Source organism: Rana temporaria, chromosome 7 (genome assembly GCF_905171775.1).
Source record: "Rana temporaria chromosome 7, aRanTem1.1, whole genome shotgun sequence".
NCBI lineage: Eukaryota > Metazoa > Chordata > Amphibia > Anura > Ranidae > Rana > Rana temporaria.
In genome coordinates, this window is record NC_053495.1 from 196,741,774 (window position 1) to 196,767,894 (window position 26,121).

The following is a 26,121-nucleotide window of genomic DNA, read 5'->3' on the forward strand; positions in this document are numbered from 1 at the left end:
CCGTTAAGGCAGTCCATTGCAAAGAATAACCAGAAAATTGGACACAACCCTTTTTTTGTAATGCACTGTGCAGGTGCAATAGGGTGCAGGTTCCTTGTGTTACCACGATGGGTTAATGTAAATGGGCCCTCAGAAGAGTTGGGCAACAGCTAGAGCTTCATAGATGTGGCGGTTTTGACCATTACCACTTGTGAAACGGGAATGCGTACTTATTTACGAACGTTTCTAGAGATAATTTTTTTTATTTGAAGGGTTACAATCCTTTCAAAGTGCATAAGTAAAAAATAAATATTAAGAGAAAGCCAGAGACTGCAACATCTAAGCGTTGGAAATATAAAAGGACTCCTTTAAACTAGAAGCAGCTCTGGAAAGCATGTGTGGGACACGTGTGGTTCTCAAAGTGCGTTTATCATGACAGAAAACAAAAAAAGTCACAGAGCTAAACAAACGTGGAAATGAAAAAAGAGGCGATTCTGCGAAGTTCTTCAGCCTTTCACACGTTTCATATACAAGAGAATTAGGCCCTGATTACTATACAGGGGATGTATATATACACATACACAGGATCAGCCTGGAGCTGTCTGTACAATAAAAGGGAGGGGCACAGCTGGCGTTTTACCACTGCTCCCAACTAAAGTCGTCCCCTCTTCCAAAGACGATGAAAAATCCAAGGATTGTGCAAAAGATCACAGCGTTTCCGGCGAGGACCAGGCCACAGGCTCCCCAGAGGATCTGCAAAAAACAAAAAGTTTTTCTTAAAGCTAAACTCAAGACAGATATAAAAACAAAAATAAAAAAACAGTTCTATAATCATTGATCAAATCAATAAAGTGGTTTATAATGCCTGAAGGTTTACATTCTATGCATGAAGGTAAAAAAAAAACCATAGGTGTGCAAGCCGCCCCCCCAATACTTACCTGAACCCAATCCTGCCATGTGCATGAGAGAGGCTGCTCTCCCCGGGTCTCTGCCTCCTCACTGGCTTAGATACAGCAGTGAGAGCCATTAGCTACCGCTGTTGTCAATCAGAACCCGTGAGGAAGGGGCGGGGCCGAGCCCTGTTCTGGGTGTCTTATGGACACAAAGAGCAGGGCTTGGGAGCGAGCCTGCATGAGTGCCCCCCATAGAAAGCAACTTGCTATTGGGGCACTGGGCAAAAGGAAGGAGCCTTAAAGTGCCTGGCGGGAGATTAGATAAGAGGAGGATTTCTGCTGCTGTTTGCCAAACCCCTTGTACATGACCAAGTTTACCAAGTTTATTTTTCCCAATAAAAAAAATAAAATAAAAGAAGGGGACTTTAAAAGGGGTTTTCCACCCATTTTGTAAGTTTATTAAAAGTCAGCAGCTACAAAAAGTGTAGCTGCTGGCTTTTAATAAACCGACACTTACCTGCTCCACGGCTCCAGCGACGCGCCGGACGGGGCTCCGCTCCTCGCCCCCCCCTCGCCGGCCGGCGTCTTCATGCTCAGTGTGGGAACCCGGCCGTGACAGCTTTCGGCTTCACGGCCGGGCACCCACTGCGCATGCGCGAGCGGCGCGGCCCCGTCTGATTGGACAGGCGATCGCCGAGGACCTGTCACGTGTCCTGGCCGATCGCCTACAGCAGCCCCTTCCTGTAGGTGATAAAGCTTAATCGCCTAGGCAATTAGGCTTAATCGTCTACCCAGAAGGAGGAAGTGGGACAGGAAGTCCCACTCCTCCTGAAGCCCCCACTCCCCCCCCAAAAAAATTACATGCCAAATGTGGCATGTAAGGGGGAGAGGAGTGGGTTAAGAGGAAGTTCCAAATTTGGGTGGAACTCCTCTTTAACGTCACTATTAGTGCAAGTACCCGAATATGACCTTGTACTGGCTTCTTGCAGTCCCTGCACAGCAGGGCTGGAGTGATAGAGGAGGAAGCAGTACAAGGAGCCAATCAGTTCATGTGCAGGCATATGCTGGTCTGTGCTGATAATCAGCACAGCCCCATGAGATGTGCCACCACAGTTACCCAAAAGGTCCCCAACATCTGCCAGTCAGTGCCCCCCTTGGGATTGCCTGTCAGTTCCCATTAAAGTGCCAATTGGTGCACACCAGTGCCCATCATTTTGCCAATCAGTGCCCTACAGTAACACCTGTTAGAACCCCATCAGTACCTCATCATCAGCGCCCCATTACAGCCGCCTGTTAGTGTCAACTCATCAGTGCCCGTCAGTAAAGGAGAAAACAACATTTTATAACCAAAACTAAGAAAAACTTTTTTGTTTTAAAAAATGTTGGTCTTTTTTAGTTTGTTTAGCAAAAATATAAAAACCACAGTGGTGATCAAATACCACCAAAAGAAAGCTCTATTTGTGTGAAGAAAATGCTAAAAATTTCATTTGGGTACAATGTTGGATGACCGCGCAATTGTCATTCAAAGCGCGACAGCGCTGAAAGCTGAAAATTGTCCTGGGCAGGAAGGGGCAAAAGTGCCCGGTATTGTAGTGAAAAAAAAAAAAAAGGGGGCAATTTATTCTTAAATATATCTCTATGCAGTGGTAAATATAAAATACCCAATTATACGATTAGGGAGCAAAATCTCAAATCCACTCTGAGAAGGACAGACAGAAGAGATATACTGGGCCAGATCCACAGTGAGAGTACGCCGGCGTATCTACTGATACGCCGGCGTACTTTCAAATTTCCCGCGTCGTATCTTTTAGTTTGAATCCTCAAAACAAGATACGACGGCATCTGGGTTCGATCCGACAGGCGTAGGGCTTTGTATCTTAGATGCAATACTTCGGCGCCCGCTGGGTGGAGTTTGCGTCGTTTTCCGCGTCGGGTATGCAAATTACCGATTTACGACGATCCACGAACGTACGCGCGGCCGTCGCATTTTCTAACGTGGTCTGTAGTCGGCTTTTTCCGGCGTATAGTTAAAGCTGGTATTTTGCGGCGTATAGATAGACTTGCCATGTTAAGTATGGCCGTCGTTCCCGCGACGAAATTTGATTTTTTTTTTTGTTTTTGCGCAAGTCGTCCGTGAATAGGGATGGACGTAACTCACGTCTAAGTTAAAAAAAATGACGTCCTAGCGACGTCATTTAGCGCAATGCACGGCGGGAAATTTCGGGACGACACATGCGCAGTTCATTCGGCGCGGGGACGCGCTTCATTTAAATTAATCACGCCCCCTCATCGCCGTCTTGAATTCCGCCGCCAGAAATATACTACGCCGCCGTAACTTACGGCGCGAAATCGTTGAGGATTCGAAATTCCGCCAGGTACGGCGGCGTAGTGTATCTCTGATACGCTGCGCAAGTGCAATTGTATGTGGATCTGGCCCATACTGTATATAATATTAGAGGCCGAATCTGGTAAATATCAGACTCCTTTTCAATAAATCATTAAAAAGAAAAAAAGACTGTTTTGCAGATTTTCAGACAGAACTGTAATATTTGATGTCAGACTGCCTCGTCATGGGCAGGTTTTGATAAAAGTTGTTTCAGCCCCAGATAGAGAGATGAGATCATCACTGCGCTGCGTCTCCTTTCACTGTCACCGGGGTGGGAAAGGATGGGGGGGGGGGGGGGCCGGGATGAAGTGGGTTGAATGATGCTGGCCATCAAACTGAACACTCAAAAAAAAAAAAAATACTGGGGGAGAAATCTCTGGAATAAAGCTGAATATTGCAGGAAAAGCTGGTTTGTTATAGTCTTTTTTAATGGACTATTCATTAATATCTATTTCTGGCTGGAGAATGACTGAAAACCTGAATGAAGACTTTTCTTGTAGCTCTACGACACAAAACATTTCTGCAAAATAAGAGAACTTTTCAACTGACGCTTCAGCTGCTCCACCTAGAGGCTAAACTTTATACTACACCTAATCACATCGTAGCAGAAAAACAAAAAAACCTGATCACTGCAAAAAAAATTGTACACCCAAAAAATGATTTAATTACCCATGAAAAATAAACCTTCATTCTCGATTTAACCCCCTAAACCTTTATTTTTATTTAAACTCAAACACATTTCACCATAATGCACCTTACCAATTTGAGATGTGGTGGTTGCATTAGTTTTCCTTATTCAGCCCCCCAACCCTTATTTTCCCTGGTGATCCTGCCACTTGCTGTCCTAGGACACAGCATTGTTGGTATGTTGTCTCCACGTCCCCTGCACATTTTTAGGGGTTCTAGGAGTGCACAGGCCAGGAGTTTCCACTACGCATCCATAAGCAGGTCTCCCCCCCCCCCCCCCTCAGGGAATAGGTGCCGGTACTCCCTCCTTCTGGGTAAACTCTGGTCTCTGCCCCCTTACCCACCTCCGAGCACCATTCCGCCCCCTATCCCACTTCCGAGCACCGGTCATTGGTTTCGCCCTCTACCCACCTCCGAGCACCGTTCCTGGGTTCCCACCACCTCCGAGCACTGGTCCTTGGTTTCGCCCCCTACACACCACCGTTCCTGGGTTCCCACCACCGGTCCTTGGTTTCGCCCCCTACCCACCTCCGAGCACCATTCCTGGGTTCCCACCACCTCCGAGCACCAGTCCTTGGTTTCGCCCCCTACACACCACCGTTCCTGGGTTCCCACCACCGGTCCTTGGTTTCGCCCCCTACCCACCTCCGAGCACCATTCCTGGGTTCCCACCACCTCCGAGCACCAGTCCTTGGTTTCACCCCCTACCCACCACCGTTCCTGGGTTCCCACCACTGAGCACCGGTCCTTGGTTTCGCCCCCTACCCACCACTTAGCACCATTCCTGGGTTCCCACCACCTCCGAGCACCGGTCCTCGGTTTCACCCCCTACCTACCACTGAGCACCGGTCCTGGGTTCCCACTATCTCCGAGCACTGGTCCTTGGTTTCACCCCCTACCCACCACCGAGCACCATTCCTGGGTTCCCACCACCTCCGAGCACTGGTCCTTGGTTTCACCCCCTACCCACCACTTAGCACCATTCCTGGGTTCCCACCACCTCCGAGCACCGGTCCTTGGTTTCACCCCCTACCCACCACTTAGCACCATTCCTGGGTTCCCACCACCTCCGAGCACCAGTCCTTGGTTTCACCCCCTACCCACCACCGTTCCTGGGTTCCCACCACTGAGCACCGGTCCTTGGTTTCGCCCCCTACCCACCACTTAGCACCATTCCTGGGTTCCCACCACCTCCGAGCACCAGTCCTTGGTTTCACCCCCTACCCACCACCGTTCCTGGGTTCCCACCACTGAGCACCGGTCCTTGGTTTCGCCCCCTACCCACCACTTGGCACCATTCCTGGGTTCCCACCACCTCCGAGCACCGGTCCTCGGTTTCGCCCCCTACCTACCACCGAGCACCGGTCCTGGGTTCCCACTATCTCCGAGCACCGGTCCTTGGTTTCACCCCCTACCCACCACCGAGCACCATTCCTGGGTTCCCACCACCTCCGAGCACTGGTCCTTGGTTTCACCCCCTACCCACCTCCGAGCACCGGTCCTGGGTTCCCACCACCTCCGAGCACCGGTCCTTGGTTTCACCCCCTACCCACCACTTAGCACCATTCCTGGGTTCCCACCACCTCCGAGCACCGGTCCTCGGTTTCGCCCCCTACCTACCACTGAGCACCGGTCCTGGGTTCCCACTATCTCCGAGCACTGGTCCTTGGTTTCACCCCCTACCCACCACCGAGCACCATTCCTGGGTTCCCACCACCTCCGAGCACTGGTCCTTGGTTTCACCCCCTACCCACCTCCGAGCACCGGTCCTGGGTTCCCACCACCTCCGAGCACCGGTCCTTGGTTTCACCCCCTACCCACCACTTAGCACCATTCCTGGGTTCCCACCACCTCCGAGCACCAGTCCTTGGTTTCACCCCCTAGCCACCTCCGAGCACCGGTCCTGGGTTCCCACCACCTCCGAGCACCGCTCCTTGGTTTTACCCCCTACCCACGAGCACCGGTCCTTGGTTTCACCCCCTACCCACCACCGGGCCTTGGTTTCACCCCCTACCCACCACCGAGCACCGGTCCTTGGTTTCACCCCCTACCCACCACGAGCACCGGTCCTTGGTTTCACCCCCTACCGACCACCGAGCACCGGGCCTTGGTTTCACCCCCTACCCACCTACGAGCATCGATCCACTGCCAAAACTACCATGAGAATCGCCCCTTTTAGAGAATACAGAATCAAGTATCATTTTGTGGTAATGAGCAATTTGTACTGAATTTGCTTATTATAAACAAGAAAAGGCAGGAAAAATAGATCCCCTGCAGCCAGTAACAACTGACCCACCCCTGCAAAAATACACCCCGCAGAGGAATTGTCCGCCAGCAACAATAGACCCACCCTAGCCACAATAGATCCATCCTACCTCTCCCGAGAGGATTGATCTACCCCTGCAACAAAAGTGGATGTAAAGCCCCTCTCATCCTTTCTAAACTACTGCCATAGTGCTGATCTATAAGGATATAGACGCCTCCTGCATGTATCCTCACCTGTCACATGTCTGTTATAAGAACTGAAAAACTGTGTGGAGCTCTGTGGGTGGAGTCGTGACGTCAGACTCCCCGCCCACCACTACACTCCCCTTGTCAACATGCATTTTCCCCTGTGTATTCCTTCCACTAAATTCTGCTATGATCTCCAACACCCAGTCAAAATCCAGAAAAGTAACCACATGACTTCAGAAAAGGGGGTGGGAATTAAAAAATAATGCCCGTCTCCAGCTAGTGCATGAGATATGTAAATAACCTGTCACTCACAGCAAGGGGGAGGATTTGACAAAGTTTTTCTCTGTTTGTCAAGATTTATCTCACTGAACAATAAAAGAGGATTGCTCAGAGCTGGATTAACTGTGTGGCAAGACTGGACACAGATGATGGGAAATCTTATACTCTACATTGTACCAGCAAAACAAAAATTCGGGTTTACATCCACTCTAATGTCTTTGTTATTTTATGTTCTAATTACTAAATAAAAATTGAATGTTTAAAATATATATATATATATATATATATATATATATATATATATATATATATATATATATATATATATATATATATATATATATATATATATATATATATATATATATTACTTGGAACCCCCAAACCATATATTTTTTTAGAAGAGACACTAGCCACTTAAGGACCGCCTAACGCCGATATACGTCGGCAGAATGTCACGGCTGGGCACAATCACGTATCTGTACGTGATTGTATAATGCCCAGCCGTGGGTCGCGGGCGCGCACCCTCGACCCGGTCCGAAGCACAGCGGGACTCGGACCCGATCGCCGCTGGAGTCCCCCGATCGCTCCCCGGAGCTGAAGAACGGGGAGAGCTGTATGTAAACACGGCTTCCCCGTTCTTCACTGTGGCGCTGTCATTGATCGTGTGTTCCCTGATATAGGGAATCACAATCGATCACGTCACACCTACAGCCACACCCCCTTACAGTTAGAAACACAGATGAGGTCACACATAACCCCTTCAGCGCCCCCTTGTGGTTAACTCCCAAACTGCAATTGTCATTTTCACAATAAACAATTCATTTTAAATGCATTTTTTGCTGTGAAAATGACAATGGTCCCAAAAATTTGTCAAAATTGTCCGAAGTGTCCGCCATAATATCGCAGTCACGTAAAAAAAAAAAAAAAAAAAAAAAAAAAAAGCTGATCGCCGCCATTAGTAGTAAAAAAAAATAAAAAAATTATAAAAATACAATAAAACTAGCCCCTATTTTGTAAACGCTATAAATTTTGCGCAAACCAATCGATAAACGCTTATTGCGATTTTTTTTAACAAAAATAGGTAGAAGAATACGTATCGGCCTAAACTGAGGAAAAAATATGTTTTTATATATTTTTACAAGTAAAAAATATTATATTTTTTTCAAAATTGTCGCTCTATTTTTGTTTATAGCGCAAAAAATAAAAACCGCTGAGGTGATCAAATACCACCAAAAGAAAGTTCTATTTGTGGGGGGAAAAGGACGCCAATTTTGTTTGGGAGCCACGTCGCACGACCGCGCAATTGTCAGTTAAAGCGACGCAGTGTCGAATCGCAAAAAGGGGCCTGATCCTTTAGCTGCATTTTGGTCCGGGTCTTAAGTGGCTAGGGAATAAAATGACAATCGTTGCAATATTTTATATTACATTGTATTTGCGCAGCGGTCCTTCAAACACAAATTTTTGGGGGAAATAAAAACACACTTCAATTAATAATAAAAAATAAAAAAAACAGTAAAGTTAGCCCAATTTTTTTTGTATAATGTGAAAGATGTTACGCTGCGAGAATCGTGATGTTTATTCTAAGCCAAAAAAATCGTGATTCTCATTTTAGCCAGAATCGTGCAGCTCTATAACAAATCGCTTTCAGCTGGATATTTAACGGATGAATAGGGAGCAATTATGACAGGTTCTTGGTTTACATACAATTTTAATCTGCAATAATCACTCAATGCCAATTTAAGAAGAACAGTATAAGTAAACATGTACTATGCTAAAATAAAAAATAAAAAACACAGAAGCCAGATAATCTAACAGAAGCGCGGTTTTGTGCCAGAAAGCGGAGTTCAGAAGGAAATGTCTGGGGGGTTTACACTGACAGATGCACCAATAGCCAGAAGTGGGGCATTCTTCCTCGCAGGCGCAAGAGATACGACCCATTTAGATACTTATCTTAATGATTTCAGGGGTTCAGGCTACCATCTAGGGGCCGGATAACACACACTTCTAATTTGCTCATTTATCAACATCTGCACAGCGAAGGTCACCTCCTAGGGAATACAATCTACAATACAATGCAGAGAACTTTTTCTTATTATTGGGAGGAAAATGGACAAACCGCAGCTGCAACTGTTGTTAAATTTCACCGTTATTAATGTCTGGCCTCTCGGGACGGACAGCCATGACTCCATGACCTGAGGGAACAACAGCTGGACTCTCATTCAACATTCTTTACATGTCCAATAACAGCTGGCCAAAGAATAGAATGATATTATATAATAGTCCACAAGACTGCAAGCATGTCTGGAAATCTTGATGAAGGACAATACAGGGATGATTTATTAAAACTGGAGAGTGAAAAAAAAATAAAAATATATATAATAATTATAATAATAATAATAATAATAATAATAATAATAATAATAATAATAATAATCGGGTGCAGCTGTGTATGGTAGCCAATCATTTTTTGTCAAAGCTTAAATTGAGCAAGCTGAAGTTAGAAGCCGATTGGTTACCATTAGGGATCGACCGATATCGGTATCGTATCGGCACGAAAAACGATCTTTCGGCCACCTCTTAGGGCTCTTTCACACGGGAGGCCCATTCAGGTCTGCCTGCCAGTTTTTTAGGCAGACCTGAACGGGCGCTTCGTGTTCCTCTATGGAGCCGCGGATGTCAGCGGTGACATGCCCGCCGACATCCGACCCCCCAAAGTGTGACGGAGGAAAAACCTACTTTTCCATCCGTCTGGCGGATCGGGTGAACACGAACAGACGGTCCGTGTTCATCCGATCCCCCCATAGGGGAGAGCGGAGAAAAGACAGGGCGGTCCCTGCACAGTGTGCGGGGACCGCCCTGTCATCCGCCGGCTCAGCGGGGATCAATGGAGCGATACCCGCTGAGCAAGCGGAGGTTCACGGGGCAGATCATTACTGATCCGCCCCATGTAAAAGGGGCCTTAGGCTGATATTCTGTACATTTAATATTTTTACACTGTCCTTTTACATTTATTTTTTTATCAGTGTCACAAGGAATATAAACATCCCTTGTCACAGTAATAGGCAGTGACAGGTTTATGAAGGGAATCGGGGGTCCATAAGCTAGTAAAAAAAATATATTAATATACAAGTTTTTTTTATTGATATATATATCTAAAATCATAATCATCAATAAAAAAAAAAAAAAAACCTCCATAAAAATATCCCATAATTTTCAGACGTTATAACTTTTGCGCATGGCATGTTTATACTAAAACTATGTAGCAGAATATATATTGGCCTAAATTGATAAAGAAATTTGATTATTTACATTTATTGGATATGCTTTATAGCAGAAAGTCATTTTTTTCCCTAAACTGTCAGACTTTTTTTGTTTATAGCACAAAAAAAAAAAAAACGCAGAGGTGATCAATTACCACCAAAAGGAAGCTCTATTTGTGAAAACAAAAACAAAAAAAAAACACAACGACAACAATTTGATATAGGTACAGCGTCACACAACCACGCAATTTTCAGTTAACCAGGGCCGAGCCCGTTTTTCAGACTCTGTGTTTACAAGTTTAAAATAGTTTTGCTAGAATGTAAACATCCCTTGTGTAACGGAACTATGTATTTCAGAAGATGGGACATTACTGACAGTTCATTGCAGAAGGTACTGGACACATTACAAGTGGTTAATTTTGTCCTGACTAGGTCAATAGGACAATGACCCTTCAATGCTTAGCTCAGGCTATTGAAATGCTAAGTGGAGCCGGCTTGTGAAATACCTTGTTATTGTGTTCTGCAGGTTAATAGCTGTTGTCAGAGACGGGACGTCTCTAGGAGATAATTACCTCCACTAAATGACTTTTAGAATGTGATTGAAGTTCATTATATGTGTGGGGAATTGCAGACGAGATGCCTAGTCACCTCGTCAGGCTAAATGATAGATAATTGGCTCATGTTAATTATTCTGATGGCAAGGGGGTGGGATGTTCCAAATTCTGTATAAAAGTGTGCTGTGTACTTAAAAATAAAGGGCCAAATCCTCAAAAGGGATACGCAGGCGGAACTGCTGTTCAGCCTGCGTATCCCTGTTTCTATCTTTGGAACTGATCCTCAGAAGCAGTTTTCCAAAGTTAGGCAGAAGATCCGACATCTGTAAGAGACTTACACTGTCGGATCTTAGGATGCAGTACCACATCCGCCGCTGGGGGCATTTCGTGTCGAAATGCCGCCTAGCGTATGCAAATGAGGACTTACGGAGATCCACAAAGCTTTTCAGCTTTGTGTTTTCTGCGTAAGTTTACGTTTGCATACGTAAAATTAGTTCTGCTTTTACAAAGTGTAAACTAGTTACACCTTGTAAAAACAGACCTTTTTTTCGATCGCCGCGTTTTTTTTTTAATTTTTAATTTTTTTTTACGGCGCGTAACTTCTTTTTTTACCCGACGCAACTTTATTGTCCCGTCGCAATCCACAAAGCCCGGCGTAACGTAATTTCGCGCGCTGCCCGTCGGGAAAATGACGTCACGAGCATGCGCAGTACGGCCGGCGCGGGAGCGCGCCTCATTTAAATTGTCATCGCCCCCTGGAGAAGAGGACCGCCTTGCGCCGGGAGAATTTAAGGTAAGTCCTGAAATTTCTAGGTAAGTGCTTTGTGGATCGGGCACTTAGGTAGAAATTTTAAGGCAGTGTAACTTAAATGGGAAAAGATAAGTTAGGCAGGATCTTTGAGGATTTGGCCCAAAGAGTCTACTTGACCCTTCAAAACGTAGCCCCGTCTCGTTCTTGAAAGGGCATTCTATGGGACTATTATTCTGCTCTTTTTACAGCTGCCCCTGACTCTCTGTCTCTGGATCTCGTGGATGGGATATACCGGCTTCACTCGCATACAGCAACTTGCCAGGGAAAAGGACGTCTCCAACGGCTGATACCCTCTCACTACTTGGGTAGCCGTTACACCTTGTAATAGAAAAAAGCATGACAGGTCCTCCTAATATGAGATCTGGGGGTCAAAAAGACCTCACATCTCATATTTAGACAAAAAAAAAAAAAAATGTTGTCATAAAAAACAAAAAAATATGTGCCTTTAAGACACATGGGCGGAAGTGACGTTTCGACGCAGCTTTCGCCGGGTGGGGGCCATCTTGCCGTCACTCGTATCCATGGCAAGCAGGAAGAAGGACCCGACCGCCTCCGCCACTACCGATGGCTCTGGTAAGCGACAGAGGGCGTGGGAGCCCTCCCGCCGCCGATAAACGGTGATCTTGCGCCAAATCCACTGCGGAGACCACCATTATCGTTTACAGAACCGGCCACGGAAAAGATGGATATCTCGGTTGTGGCAGCAGCTGCTGCCGTTACCGAGATATTCATCTTTAAATTGCCGATGTATATGTACGTGAGCCGGTCCTTAAGTGGTTAAAGTAACGTAGTGCCGTATAGGGGAAAAATGGCCTGGTCATGAAGGGGGTAAAACCTTCTGGGGCTGAAGTGGTTATAGTGGTGGTGGTCGCCATTTCTGAAGTGGTTATAGAGTTTTTCCCTTTTCTGCAGCCTTCTGCTTATTCCGGTCTGCTGCCTCCCCTCTAAACTGCAGCACGCCGTGCGATACGGCCACTAAACAAATATACAATTATAGCACAAGGCACTCTTATCATGCAACTGCATCACTTACCAGTTTTATTCTGGCCAGTATGATGGGAAGGCCAAATGCCGAAACTACAATTCCAGTGGTGAAAAAGTATGCCAGTTCCCGACAGGCACTGCTGGCTGCGTCGCTGTCATCGCTGAGTCTCGTGGCGATAAAGTGTGGAATGGGACTGATGACGTAGAATATCAAAACAAACAGAGGCCAGTAAACTCTGCAATGAAAGAAGAGAACGGCATTAGCATGGCAGCCTAGGATGCATCTCCTATCAATCACCAAATAATTTGCACTTAATATTTAAAATAAAAAAAACGTATATGGATTATTTCGTATACCTCATCCCAAGCACTAGTGGCCAAAACTAATGTCATGATGAGAAGGAAGAAAGGCCACGGGATCACATTTCTTTTAAAGCCCAAATTTGCCTTTTTTTTAACCACTCACCCCCCTTTTTTTTTTATTATATATACACTTTTTATACTGTTGTGTTCAGGCTGGTTTTGTCATGGGTTCTCTCAAGCAGTAGCCAGCACCTCGGAGATCAGGGTGCTGAGGACAGATTCCCCAGTCCCTTTCTCTGCAGCCTCAGCTGCAAGTGGCTGGGCTTTCTGACTTTACCAACCCCGGCCTCATCCTGCCACTCTAGGCACCCTTATGCTGGTCCTGGCCCTGTGCAGAGAAGCATCCTCTGCCCCCTCCACATAATGACCTCTGCCCCTTCACATCACACCCCCCACAGGAGTGTCCTCTGCCCCCCCCCCCCCCCATAGCATTGTCCTCTGGCCCCTTTAAACCCCCTTCTTCTTTCCCACAAACACAGCCGTGTCATACAGCTTAACCACTTGAGATCCGCGCTATGGTCGAAAGACGTCCACAGCGCGGCTCTCAAGTGCCGGGTGGACGTCCATAGATGACCTGCTGTTGTTCCCTGTGCGCGCCGCTGGGGGCGCGCAGCGGGGAAACAACGTGCCCGGCGCATCGCTCGGGAGCCGATGCGAGTGCCTGGCGGTCGCGATGTCCGCCAGACACTCGCGATCGTCGGTAACACAGCAGGACGTGGAGCTCTGTGTGTAAACACAGAGCTCCACGTGCTGTGAGGGAGAGAGGAGACCGATCTGTGTCCCTTTACATAGGGACACAGCATCGGTCACCTCCCCCAGTCAGTCCCCTCCCCCCACACAGTAAGAACACAAAGAGGGAATACATTTAACCCCTTCCTCACCCCCTAGTGTTAACCCCTTCACTGCCAGTCACATTTATACAGTAATTAGTGCATTTTTATAGCACTGATCGCTGTATAAATGTGAATGGTCCCAAAATTGTGTCAAAAGTGACAAAATAAATAAATAAATAAAAATAAAACACAATATAAATCTATCCCCCATTTCGTAGGCACTATAACTTTTGCGCAAACCAGTCGCTTATTGCGATTTTTTTTTTTTTTTTTTTTTACAAAAATACGTCGAAAAACACGTATCGGCCTTAACTGAGAAAAAAAATAGTTTTTAAAAAAAAAAAAAATTGGGATATTTATTATAGCAACAAGTAAAAAAAAATATACATTTTTTAAAATTGTCACTCTTTTTTTGTTTATAGCACAAAAAATAAAAACCGCAGAGCTGATCAAATACCACCAAAAGAAAGCTCTATTTGTGGGGAAAAAAGGACGCCAATTTTGTTCGGGAGCCACGTCGCACGAAACCGCGCGATTGTCAGTTAAAGCGACGCAGTGCCGGAAGCTGAAATTTCGCCTGGGAACGAAAGGGGGTTTATGTGCCCAGTAAGCAAGTGGTTAAAGGGGTTGTAAAGGCAGAAGGTTTTTTTATCTTAATGCATTCTATGCATTAGAATTTAAAAAAAACTTTCTGTGTGCAGCAGCCCCCCTAATACTTACCTGAGCCCCATCTCTGTCCAGCGATGTCCACAAGTGTCTTGGCCACCCGGGACTTCACTCCTGATTGGCTGAGACACAGCAGCGGAACCATGGGCTCAGTTAGCCAATCAGGAGGGAGAGGGGGTGGGGCCAAACAGCAGATCTGTGCCTGAATTGACACCGGGAGATACAGCTCGGCTTGTGGTTCCCCCACAGCAAGCAGCTTGCTGTGGGGGGCACTTAACAGGAGAGAGGGGCCAGGAGTGCAGAAGAGGCACCTTAGAAGAGAATTAGGGTTGCTCTGTTCAAATCCACTGCAACAGAGGAGGCAAGTATAACATGTTTGATATTTTAATATATAAAAAAACAAGACTTTGGTATCACGTTAATTCTCCTACCTACATAGGTGTACACAGGAGTATGCCCAGCTCTGGACAGAGGGTGTGAGCTGCTGGAGTTGACTTTCCCTAATACTAAGCTGGTGATTGGTTGCTAGGACTGTCCCATGTCCTAGCAACCAATCATCTGCCGGGTTACCCTTCGTTGTCCAACCAGAGCTGTGTAGCCTCATGCTCTCCTCTGAGGAAGGATGAGCGAGGAGGATGGCGCCAAAGTAGTGGAGGATCGGCAAAGCTGTGAAGTGTTTCCAATCTACCCGACACCCATCTGCGGGCGACGGGTTGCTGATCCCCAGGTTAGAAGCGGTCAGGCTCTTATTCTTGTCTGCGTGTGTGTGTGTGTGTGTGTGTGTGTGTGTGTGTGTGTGTGTGTGTGTGTGTGTGTGTGTGTGTGTGTGTGTGTGTGTGTGTGTGTGTGTGTGTGTGTTAGAGCTGCACGATTAATCTTGAAGAATCGAAACTGATCTTTTTCCCTTCCCGATCTTCAAAACAGCATGTCATGGTTCTCTAACAAGTGCAGAGAGTTCTCACAGCTGGATAAACAAAATCCAGGCAGCCTGCCAAGTTTTTTTAATACAACACACACACACACACACACACACACACACACACAATAAGTGGAAACAAAGTATCTTTTCATTCTTTTAACAAAGGAAAGGACTCCTGTAGATGAAGGAAGTTTAACCATTTAAAGAGGGGGATCACCCAAAAAAAATCTTTTTTGCATGACATTCAGCCAAGTTGTCAGAATGACAATCGGCTGTTTTTTTTGTTTCAGTGCCGTACATCCTGTATTTTCACCGCCGCTTCCGGGTATGTAATCCGGGTATGGGCGTTCCTAATTGATTGACATCCTTCCGACCGGCGCATACAGCGCGTCACGAGTTGCCGAAAGAAGCCGGACTGCGAGTCGGCTCTATACGGCGCCTGCGCACCGACGTTCGGCTTCTTTCTGCAACTCGTGACGCGATGTATGCGCCGGTCGGAAGGATGTCAATCAATTAGGAACGCCCAGTCCCGCACATTACATACCCGGAAGCGGCGGTGAAAATACGGTATGTACGGCACTGAAAAAAAAACAAAAAAAACAGCAGATTGTCATTCTGACAACTCGGCTGAATGTCATGTTAAAACATTTTTTTTTTTGGGTGAACCCCCGCTTTAAAGACCAAACCCTTTTTGACATTTGTTGCTTACAAGTAAAAAATAATTTCCAGCTAGAAAATCACTTGGAACACCCAAACATTAAATATATTTTTTTTTAGCAGAGACCCTAGAGAACAAAATGGTGGTTGTTGCAATATTTTATGTCACACAGTATTTGCGCAGCGGTTCTTCAAACGCATTTTTTTTTTTAAATAAATACACTTTAATGAATTAAAAAAAAACTAAACAGCAAAGTTAGCTCAATGTTTTTGTATATTGTGAAAGAAGATGTTACACCACGAGAATCGTGAGAAAATTGTGATCTTTATCCCAAAAAAACGCTATTCTCATTTTAGCCGGAATCCTGCAGCTCTAGTGTGTATGTATTATACACACACACACACACAGTATAATCTCTCCCTCCCTTCCTCATATACATACATACATATACACATATATAGATATATATATATATATATATATATATCTATATATCTATATATCACACACACACAATCTACATGTACATTGCTGATAAGATACACCTACCACAAGTGACTGAATTTCTTACCTATAACTTTCTAAGGCACATCCAAGCATGAGAAATGTCAGACCAACGGCTCCACTGAAAGATAATGCAACGAGTGCTGGAAGAGGAGAAAGAATATGAAATAAAGAAGAATAAAACAACAAAAAAAAAAAAAAAAAAAAAAAAGGAAAAATACATAGTTGTTTCCAGTGGTTACTAACCAGGTTTCATGTTCCATTCTTTGAAGAAAAAAAAAAAAAAAGGGATCTGACTGGTCACAATGGGCCATAACCAAGTTATTCAAACACTTCCGGTTCTTTTGTTTTCATTTTATAAATAGCCGTACTTGTGTCTCATTTGTATTATATCATTTTCTAACACAAGGACAGTGGGGAGGAATAGGATTTTTTTGGGACTCTCTCTAAAATCATTTCTTTTGGAGGACACAACACTGAGCCCTCTGGTGCCGATGTGTATAAATATTTTGTTTCTGATGCCATTTAACCACTTCAGCTCCGGAATATTTACCCCCGTTCATCATGACAATGCCATTTTTTTGTGATAACCGACACTGTACCCAAATAAAATTGATGCCCCACAAATAGAGCTTTCTTTTGGTGGTATTTGATCACCTCTGCTTTATTTTTTTTGCTATAACAAATAAAGAGGGAAAATTTAAAAAATAAAAAAAAAACAAAAAAAAAAAACACAAGAATTTTTTACTTTCTGCTACAAGGACATTCCAAATAATAATAAACAAATATGTTCATAAATTTAGCCCAATATGTATTCTACTACATATTTTTGGTAAAAAAAAAAAAAAATCCCAATAAGAGTATATTGATTGGTTTGCACAAAAGTTATAGCGTCTACAAGTTATGGGATGTTTTTATGGATTTTTTTGCGGCGGCGGAACTGACATTGCGGCAGACAAATCAGACACTGACATTTTTTTTATTTTTTTTGGAACCTGCGACACCAAGTTAGTGATGTCTACGTCGCAGGAGTGAGTGACATCATCGCGGCTCCAGCCAACCACAGCGCCGGAGCCACGATACCCAGAAGTATCCCCCGGGAGAGATGTCGGCCACCCGAGTGGTGTACGAGGACGGCTGCGGGGGCTTTGATCTGAGGCGAGTATTACATAATGAGCTAGTGTGCTATGCATACTAGCTCATTATGCCTTTGTCTTGCAGGTGTTTTTTTTCCCTTTGTAAAAGTGGGTTTACTTCCTCTTTAAAGCGGAGATTCACCTTAAAAAACATCAATGTACCGTTACATGCAGCATACTTGCGTCAGCTACAGTATGCCGGGTTTTTTTTCCGCTGTACTTACCGTTTAATCGTTAATTTTCTTTTCTTCCTCCCGCGGGGAATAGGCGTTCCTATGAAGAGGCGTAGATGATTGACGTGCGGCTAAGGCCCGTCACGCGTTCCGAAAATACCTGGACTAGGACTCGACTCTTCACGCCGCTATACGGTGCCTGCGCACAGACTAGGAGCTGACTGCGCAGGCGCCGTATATAGCCGAGACCTAGTCCGGCTATTTTAGGAACGCGTGACGGGCCTTAGCCGCACGTCAATCATCTACGCCTCTTCATAGGAACGCAGATTCCCCGTGGGAGTATGAAAAGAAAATGAACGATTAAACGGTAAGTACAGCAAAAAACAAAACAAAAAAACAGCATACTGTAGCTGACGCAAGTATGCTGGATGGGATATAATTGTTTTAGGGGGAACCTCCGCTTTAAACTCCAGGACATCACATGACACCCACCTAAGGTGAAGTGGTAAAAGTATATCCCCCCAAAAAACTGTGTTTGAAAAATTGCTGCACAGATACCATGTGACAAAAAAATTGCATGACCAAGATTTAATGTTGTGTGTGATGTTTGGGGGTTCTGAGTAATTTCTAGCAAAAAAAAATATTGGGCCAGATTCACAGAAGAAATACGCCGGAGTATCTACTGATACTCCGGCGTATTTTCAAATTTGCCGCGTCATATCTTAATTTGTGATTCTTAGCCTAGGTTCACACTGCTGCGAATTCAAAATCGCGGTAAAATGCGCGATTTTACCGCGATTTCGCGGGTGCGATTTTACCGCGATTTCGGCCGCAATTTAATGTAAATTGCGGCCCGAAATCGCAAAAAGTAGTACAGGAACTACTTTTTGAAATCGCAGATGCGGCGTCGCACTGATTAGGACAGTGCCATTGCCGACAATTGCCGCCGATTTGAGATGCGATTTGACATGTCAAATCACATCTCAAATCGTACCCAGTGTGAACCAGGGCACAAACAAGATACGACGGCATTTGGCTAAGATCCGACAGGCTTACGGCTTCGTACGCCTTCGGATCTTAGGCTGCAATACTTCGGCCGCCGCTGGGTGGAGTTTGCGTCGTTTTCCAGTGTCGGGTATGCAAATTAGCTTTTACGGCGATCCACGAAGGTACTCGCGTGCGTTACGTCGTCGCAAGTCGTTTTTTCCCGCCGCAAAGTTAAGCCTGCATTTTCATGGCTTAACTTTAGACCAGCCATGTTAAAGTATGGCCGTCGTTCCCGTGTCGAATTTCAATTTTTTTTTTTTTTCCTATGACGTCCGGGAATACGTTACGCACGTCGCCGTTCAAAAAACACGTCGGGGGGCCATAATTTCGCGCAAAGCACGGTGGGAAATTTCCAAACGGAGCATGCGCAAAACGTTCGGCGCGGACGGCTTTACGTTACACTGCCGTAAGTTTACACGCAAGTGCTTGGTGAATCATGCACTTGCGCTGAAAACTTGCGGCGGTGTAACGTAAAGATGACACGTTACGCTGCCGCAAATGTACCTGAATCTGGCCCATTGTTTTTAAGGAGAGAAATGTCAGAGTAGGTCTGACAGGGAAGTTGTTAATCACTTCCTGTAGGACGGAATTATTACCTCTTGTGGGTTTTCCTCTCTTCTGGAGACTGGAATGCAGAAACAGGAAGTGAGAAGAAATCCTCTGAGCTACACACCTGTTTTTTTTTTTTTTTTTTTGAGAACTTTGAACTATCTCAGGTGTTTACCGGGAAACAGGACACCACCTAGGAAATGTGCACCATGCAAATCCATGCAAGATCATTGTCATGGACATAGAGAGAAGCTAAAGTTTATGCTAATTATAATTTGTCTTTCCTTTTTTTTTTTTTTATTTAACCACTTAAGCCCCGGACCTTTATGCAGGTAAAGGAACTGGCCCCTTTTTGCGATTCGGCACTGCGTCGCTTTAACTGACACTTGCGCGGTCGTGAGACGTGGCTCCCAAACAAAATTGACGTCCTTTTTTCCCCACAAATTGAGCTTTCTTTTGGTGGTATTTGACCACCTCTGCTTTTTTTTTTTTTGCTCTATAAACAAAAATAGATCGATAATTTAAAAAAAAAAAAATAATATTTTTTACTTTTTGCTGTAATAAATATCCCCAAAAAATATATATAAAAAAAAAAGATTTTCTTCCTCAGTTTAGGCCGATACGTATTCATCTACATGTTTTTTGTAAAAAAATCGCAATAAGCATTTATTGATTGGTTTGTGCAAAAGTTACAGCGTCTACAAAATGGGGGGATAGTTTTATGGCATTTTTATTAATATTTTTTTTCTCTTTACTAGTTATCGATTTTTATCGCGACTGCGACATTATGGCGGACACATTTGACACTATTTTGGGACCATTGTCATTTTTACAGCGATCAGTGCTATAAAAATGAACCGATTACTGTGAAAATGACACTGGCAGTGAAGGGGTTAACCAGGAGGGGGCGCTGTAAGGGTTAAGTGTTTCCTAGGGAGTGATTACTACTGTGGGGGCGTGTCTTGGTGTGTGATGTCACTGATCGTCGTTCCCTATTGCAGGGAACAGACGATCAGTGGCAGTCACACTAGGAAGAATGGGGGGGGGAAGGTTTGTTTACACTCACCTCTCCCCGTTCTTCAGCTCTGTGAGCCGATCGCGGGATCGGGTCCCGCGGGCACGGTCACAGGACCAGGTTGCGAGCCCACCTCACGACCCGCGGCTGGGCTCTTAAAGGCCACGTACAGGTACGTGGATGTGCCCAGCCGTGCCCTTCTGCCGACGTTTATCGGCGTGAAGGGGTCCTCAAGCGGTTAATAAAACCTTTTCATTACAGAACTTATTTAGTCATGGTCGGGTCTCTTTGGGTCGCTATGCAATGCAGGCAGATCATGGCTGGTGGGAGGGTCCAGCAGGAGGTGTACAAAGCTTCCTGATATCATCACTGCACCCGGCCTCAGTCCTCCTCAAGAGCTCTCAGTCCTGATGCAGGCAGTGGGAGGAGTTATGCAAATGTCAAAGTGTCCTGACAGGTGGATGTCAGTCTGGAGGGGGGGGGGGTGTTCCCAGGCAGGCTGCGTTTGCCCTAAATAACGCCCACATGTGATGCTGAGTGCCATGCTTGAAACTTTTTTTTTTTTTTACATTTTGGATAGCATGGAGATGGATTGGGCCCCCTGCCAGGTTTTTATTGCTGTCTGTGTCCCCTTTAGGGAGATTTCCCCTCTCTAGTTATCCCGTTTACCATTATAATCAAAAATCCTAAATTTTTGGTTGTCACCAGAACAGGAACAGAGAAGAAATCATTCACTGGGGACACCGGTTCTGTTAATCCCTCACTTTCTGTTTTGGCTCTGGGACAGGAAGTGAAAGGAAATCTCCCCCAAATGGAACAAATCTGACAGGGGTTAGAACCCTCCCTTACTATATCCAAAATGGGAATAGAGGAGACATTTTCCAGTAGGGACACCCACATCTGGGGATTCCATCAGTTTGGAGGGATTTTCTCTCACTTCCTGTTTTGGCTATGGGACAGGAAGTAGAGGGAAGTCTCCACAATGGGACACAGATGACGAATAGAATCTGACGGGGGTTATAACTAGAGGTCGGCCGATATATCGGCCGATATTTGGCCGTTTTGGAGAAATCGGCATCAGCCAATTTTTATCCGAATGAGGCAGATATTTTACATGGCCGCTAGCGGTGCCGCGATCACAGCATCAGGAAAGACCGCGGCTTCGGCCTAGCTCCGGAGCCGCGGCCATCTTGGTACACCCAGCACGGCGGCCCTCCTCTCTATTTACGCCCACAGAGGAGAAGGGGCCCCGCGCTCGTGGGACACACACCACTCTCTGGTGTCTGCAGCAGGGGGGGTGTCTATACTGGAGGGAGAGGGGGTCTGTACTAAGGGGGGGGGGGGGGGTGACACCATTTTTTTTGCGCCAGTGCCAATTAGTGCCACTTGCCATCCAGTGCCATCTGCCAGTGGCAATACCAGTGCCACCATCCAGTGCCAATTAGTGCCACCTTCCATCCAGTGCCATCTGCCAATGCCACCTGCCAGTGCCACCTGCCAGTGCGATCCAGTGCCACCTAAAGCCATCAGTGCCACCTGCCCATGCCAAACAGTGCCACCTGCCAGTGCCAATTAGTGCCACCTGCCAGTGTCACCTGTTAGTGCCACCTGCCAGTGCCAACCAGTGACACCTGCTAGTGTCAATTAGTGCCACCTGCCAGTACCATCTTTCAGTGCCATCCAGTGCAACCTGCCAGTGCCAAAAAGTGCCACTTGCTATCCAGTGCCATCTGACAGTGGCAATACCAGTGCCACCATCCAGTGACAATAAGTGCCACCTTCCATCCAGTGCCACCTACCAGTGCCAACAAAGCCATCAGTGCCACCTGCCCATGCCAACCAGTGCCACCTGCCAGTGCCAATTAGTGACACTTGCCAGTGTCACCTGTTAGTGCCACCTGCCAATCAGTGACACCTAAAAAAGAAAAAAAAAGAAAAAGAAAAAAGAAAAAAACAGTGCAGCGCTAGTGAGTGATATTGTGCTCATATAAATTATAAATTAATAATAAACAAAAAAGTCATTCCGGAATAAACTGAAAATTTAGCCAGAATAAGAAAAAAACATAAAAATGTAGATGGATATATGAAGAAAAAGTCTTAAAAAGCCACGAAACAAAGTTCATATGACTCTATCCAGTGATTTTCCTTGTGAAAGAAAAGTGGATTGTGCAGACAATGTGAAAGACTCTTGATTGATGTGAGGTAAGCTGTCACCAATACACCCGTGAGGAAGGATAAGATTGCCTGCTTACCAGATGAAAAGACTGTTTTGCATCAGTCTAATAGGGCCTGTGGGAAGTCTGGTCTCCCAATACCTTAGCCGTCAAGATAACCACGGTATAGCTCAGCATACAATCCGAAGAGTCATAAACCAAAAAAAGAAGAAGGACCTCTCATAGCGTATAACGTATGAAAATAGAAGAGGGTTTAATAAAAATTGCACTTACAATTAGGCAATATAAATACAGCATGGATAGCAAAACGTCTCCGATCTCTTGTTCCGATGCTTCTCGCTACTCGGTCAGGAAAACACAGCCGGCGTTCAGGACGGAACGCGATGACGTCACGGCACCCTACGATCGTTTCGTCGCTAATGGACTTCAACGGGGGAGTACATCCGGCTTACTCCCCTGTTGAAGTCCATTAGCGACGAAACGATCGTAGGGTGCCGTGACGTCATCGCGTTCCGTCCTGAACGCCGGCTGTGTTTTCCTGACCGAGTAGCGAGAAGCATCGGAACAAGAGATCGGAGACGTTTTGCTATCCATGCTGTATTTATATTGCCTAATTGTAAGTGCAATTTTTATTAAACCCTCTTCTATTTTCAAACGTTATACGCTATGAGAGGTCCTTCTTCTCTTTTTTTTGGTTTATGACTCTTCGGATTGTATGCTGAGCTATACCGTGGTTATCTTGACGGCTAAGGTATTGGGAGACCAGACTTCCCACAGGCCCTATTAGACTGATGCAAAACAGTCTTTTCATCTGGTAAGCAGGCAATCTTATCCTTCCTCACGGGTGTATTGGTGACAGCTTACCTCACATCAATCAAGAGTCTTTCACATTGTCTGCACAATCCACTTTTCTTTCACAAGGAAAATCACTGGATAGAGTCATATGAACTTTGTTTCGTGGCTTTTTAAGACTTTTTCTTCATATATCCATCTACATTTTTATGTTTTTTCTTATTCTGGCTAAATTTTCAGTTTATTCCGGAATGACTTTTTTGTTTATTATTAATTTATATGAGCACAATATCACTCACTAGCGCTGCACTGTTTTTTTCTTTTTTATGTTACCAAGTTGTTGTACACAATTTAGTGCTAGCAGCTATTTACATTTATATTTCAATATTTAATTTAGCGCAGCGTCAACCTTTTGGTTTTTCTTTAAATCAGTGACACCTGCCAGTGCCAATTAGCGCCACTTGCCAGTGTCACCTGTTAGTGCCACCTGCCAATCAGTGACACCTGCCAGTACCATCTTTCAGTGCAACCTGCCAGTGCCAATAAGTGCCTTCTGCTAGTGCCATCTTCCAGTGCCATGAGCCAGTGCCACCAAAAAAAATAAAAATAAAAATCGGCCTAAAATATCGGCATCATATATCGGCCGCCCAGATTTCTAAATATCGGCATCGGCCAGAGGAAAACCCATATTGGTCGACCTCTAGTTATAACCCTCCCTTACTCTATCCAAAAAAAATAAGACAGGAAAAGAGGGGACATTTTCCAATAGGGACACTAACATCTGGGGATTCCATCAGTTTGGAGGGATTTCCTCTCACTTGCTGTTGCGGGTTTGGGACAGGAAGTGAAGAGAAATCTCCCAAATAGGAAACAGATGGCAGAAAAAAAAAGGAATAAAAAGGGGAAATCATCCAATGGGGACACTGGTTCTGGTGACAACTAGGAACACCACCACTTTCAAGGGATTTCCTCTCACTTCCTGTTTTGGCTATGGGACAGGAAGTAAAGGAAAATCTACCTCATGGGACACTGATTGCACAAAAAAAAAACTAAAAAACAAATAAAAATAAAAAGGAGGCAAAAATCATACAATGGGGGACATCGGTTGTGGTGACAACCATGGATTTCCTCACTTTGGAGGGACTTCCTGTTTTGGCTATGGGACAGGAAGTGAAGGGAAATCTTTACCTGCTCATGTCCTGCAGGCACGCATATAAGACATGCAATTTGTTTTTCTGCAGATGATTGCTCAGCGGGCCTGTCATCACCTGGACAGTGTGTGATAACAGAGTGCTGTGTGTGAGGAGTCTCTATGCTGTATGAAGGGGGAGAGCACAATCCTATGTGGAATAATGGAGGCGCTTGTCCTATAGGAGAGTTGTCCTGAGTGGAGGGCAGTGCAGTCTTCCCGGGACACATTACCTTTTATCCCCGCCATGTTGCAGCCGCCTCTCTCTGTTTACACTTCCAGCTTCCTGACACCCAGCGCCAGGCGCCGGAAACAGGAAGAGCCGCCGCCGCTTACCTCAACGCAGCCATCTGATTGGACCGCCAAACCTCTTCCCGTCACGCAGATTGGTCAAGTCACCCTGTCACTTAAGTGCAACCGGCAGCTGATTGGGAAGACTGTCGCTCCGCCCTCCCCCTATGTTGTTGCTGCCACGGCCAGGCAGATTATCAGGGTCTGCAAGCCTACTGGCCAAGTGGGGTGGAGCTGTAGGCGTTCTGATTGGACAGGGCGACCGGTGCTCAGCCGCTATTGGTCGCTTCGCTGTCTGTCAGGAAACACAAAGAGCTTGTGGTGTTTTGTGATATGGATTCACCACATGACTTGTGTGTCACCTCACCTGAGGAATGTGATATGACTGAGAGGAGTGTACCTGTGTGAGAGTCAGAAACTAAAGTGAAAAAATAATAATAAATAATAAAAAAAGAAAATGCCTGTAGTATTATTTATTTGGCTGTATTGTGGCAGCAGAATAACCACTTCTATTCCGGGCCAATTCCAGCACTCCTCTCCTACATGTAAAAACCATCATTTTTTTGCAAGAAAATTACTCAGAACTAAGGATGAGCTCCGGCGTGTTCGCATAGAACACGTGCAGAGCCCGCCAGCAAGTCGGCACCTGCGCTGCGCTAATCACAGCCAGGCAGACATTGTCCCGATGCTCGGCTGCAGAGATCGGGAAATGTCTGCCTGGCTGTGATTAGCGCAGCGCAGGTGCTGACTTCCTGGTGGGCTCTGCACGTGTTCTATGCGAACACGCCGGAGCTCATCCTTACTCAGAACCCCCCCAAACATTATATGAAAGAAACTGTGAGGAAAATTGGTGCCAACCCGGACAGTACGGGATTTGAATGGTGGGATGGTGTGGGATCGTTTTTCAGGGGTTGGGCTTGGCCCCCTTAGTTTCAGTGAAGGGAATTCTTAAGGCGTCATCATAACCAGACATTTTGGACAATTTTATGCTCCCAACTTTGTGGGAACAGTTTGGGGACGGCCCCTTCAATTTTTAAAGGTGATATGTTGGGTATTAAAGTGGAGGTTCACCCGAAAAGTACATTTTTAAACCTTAGATTGATGCTCATTTTGTCAAGGGGAATCGGGTAGTTTTTTTAAAATCGAAGCAGTACTTACCGTTTTAGAGAGCGATCTTCTCCGCCGCTTCCGGGTATGGGCTGCGGGACTGGGCGTTCCTATTTGATTGACAGGCTTCCAACGGTCGCATACATCGCGTCACGATTTTCCGAAAGTAGCCGAACGTCGGTGCGCAGGCGCCGTATAGAGCCGCACCGATGTTAGGCTTCTTTCGGCTACTCGTGACGCGATGTATGCGACAGTCGGAAGCGTGTCCATTCCAGACCCTTTGGGGGCTTCCAGATTCTGATAACCCCCCCTACCTGCATGACACAACATCCACCAGCCAGGGTAAGATGGGGACGTGATGCTTTGGGGTGGCGGAGGGGGGGTAGAACCCGTGGGTGCTGGTATGGACTGAGGG

The 26,121-nt window shown here is 45.7% G+C and overlaps 1 protein-coding gene across 1 annotated transcript; it reads right to left on the reverse strand.

The window, feature by feature from the left end:
- Positions 1-222: 222 nt before the first annotated feature.
- Positions 223-24,656, reverse strand: LEPROT. Its single transcript, XM_040360761.1, has 4 exons — positions 24,542-24,656; positions 16,301-16,376; positions 12,340-12,526; positions 223-732 (listed from the first exon to the last, which is right to left on the reverse strand). The coding sequence occupies exons 1-4, from the start codon at positions 24,555-24,557 to the stop codon at positions 616-618; spliced, it is 396 nt and encodes a 131-aa protein (XP_040216695.1). The 5' UTR covers positions 24,558-24,656; the 3' UTR covers positions 223-615.
- Positions 24,657-26,121: the final 1,465 nt, after the last annotated feature.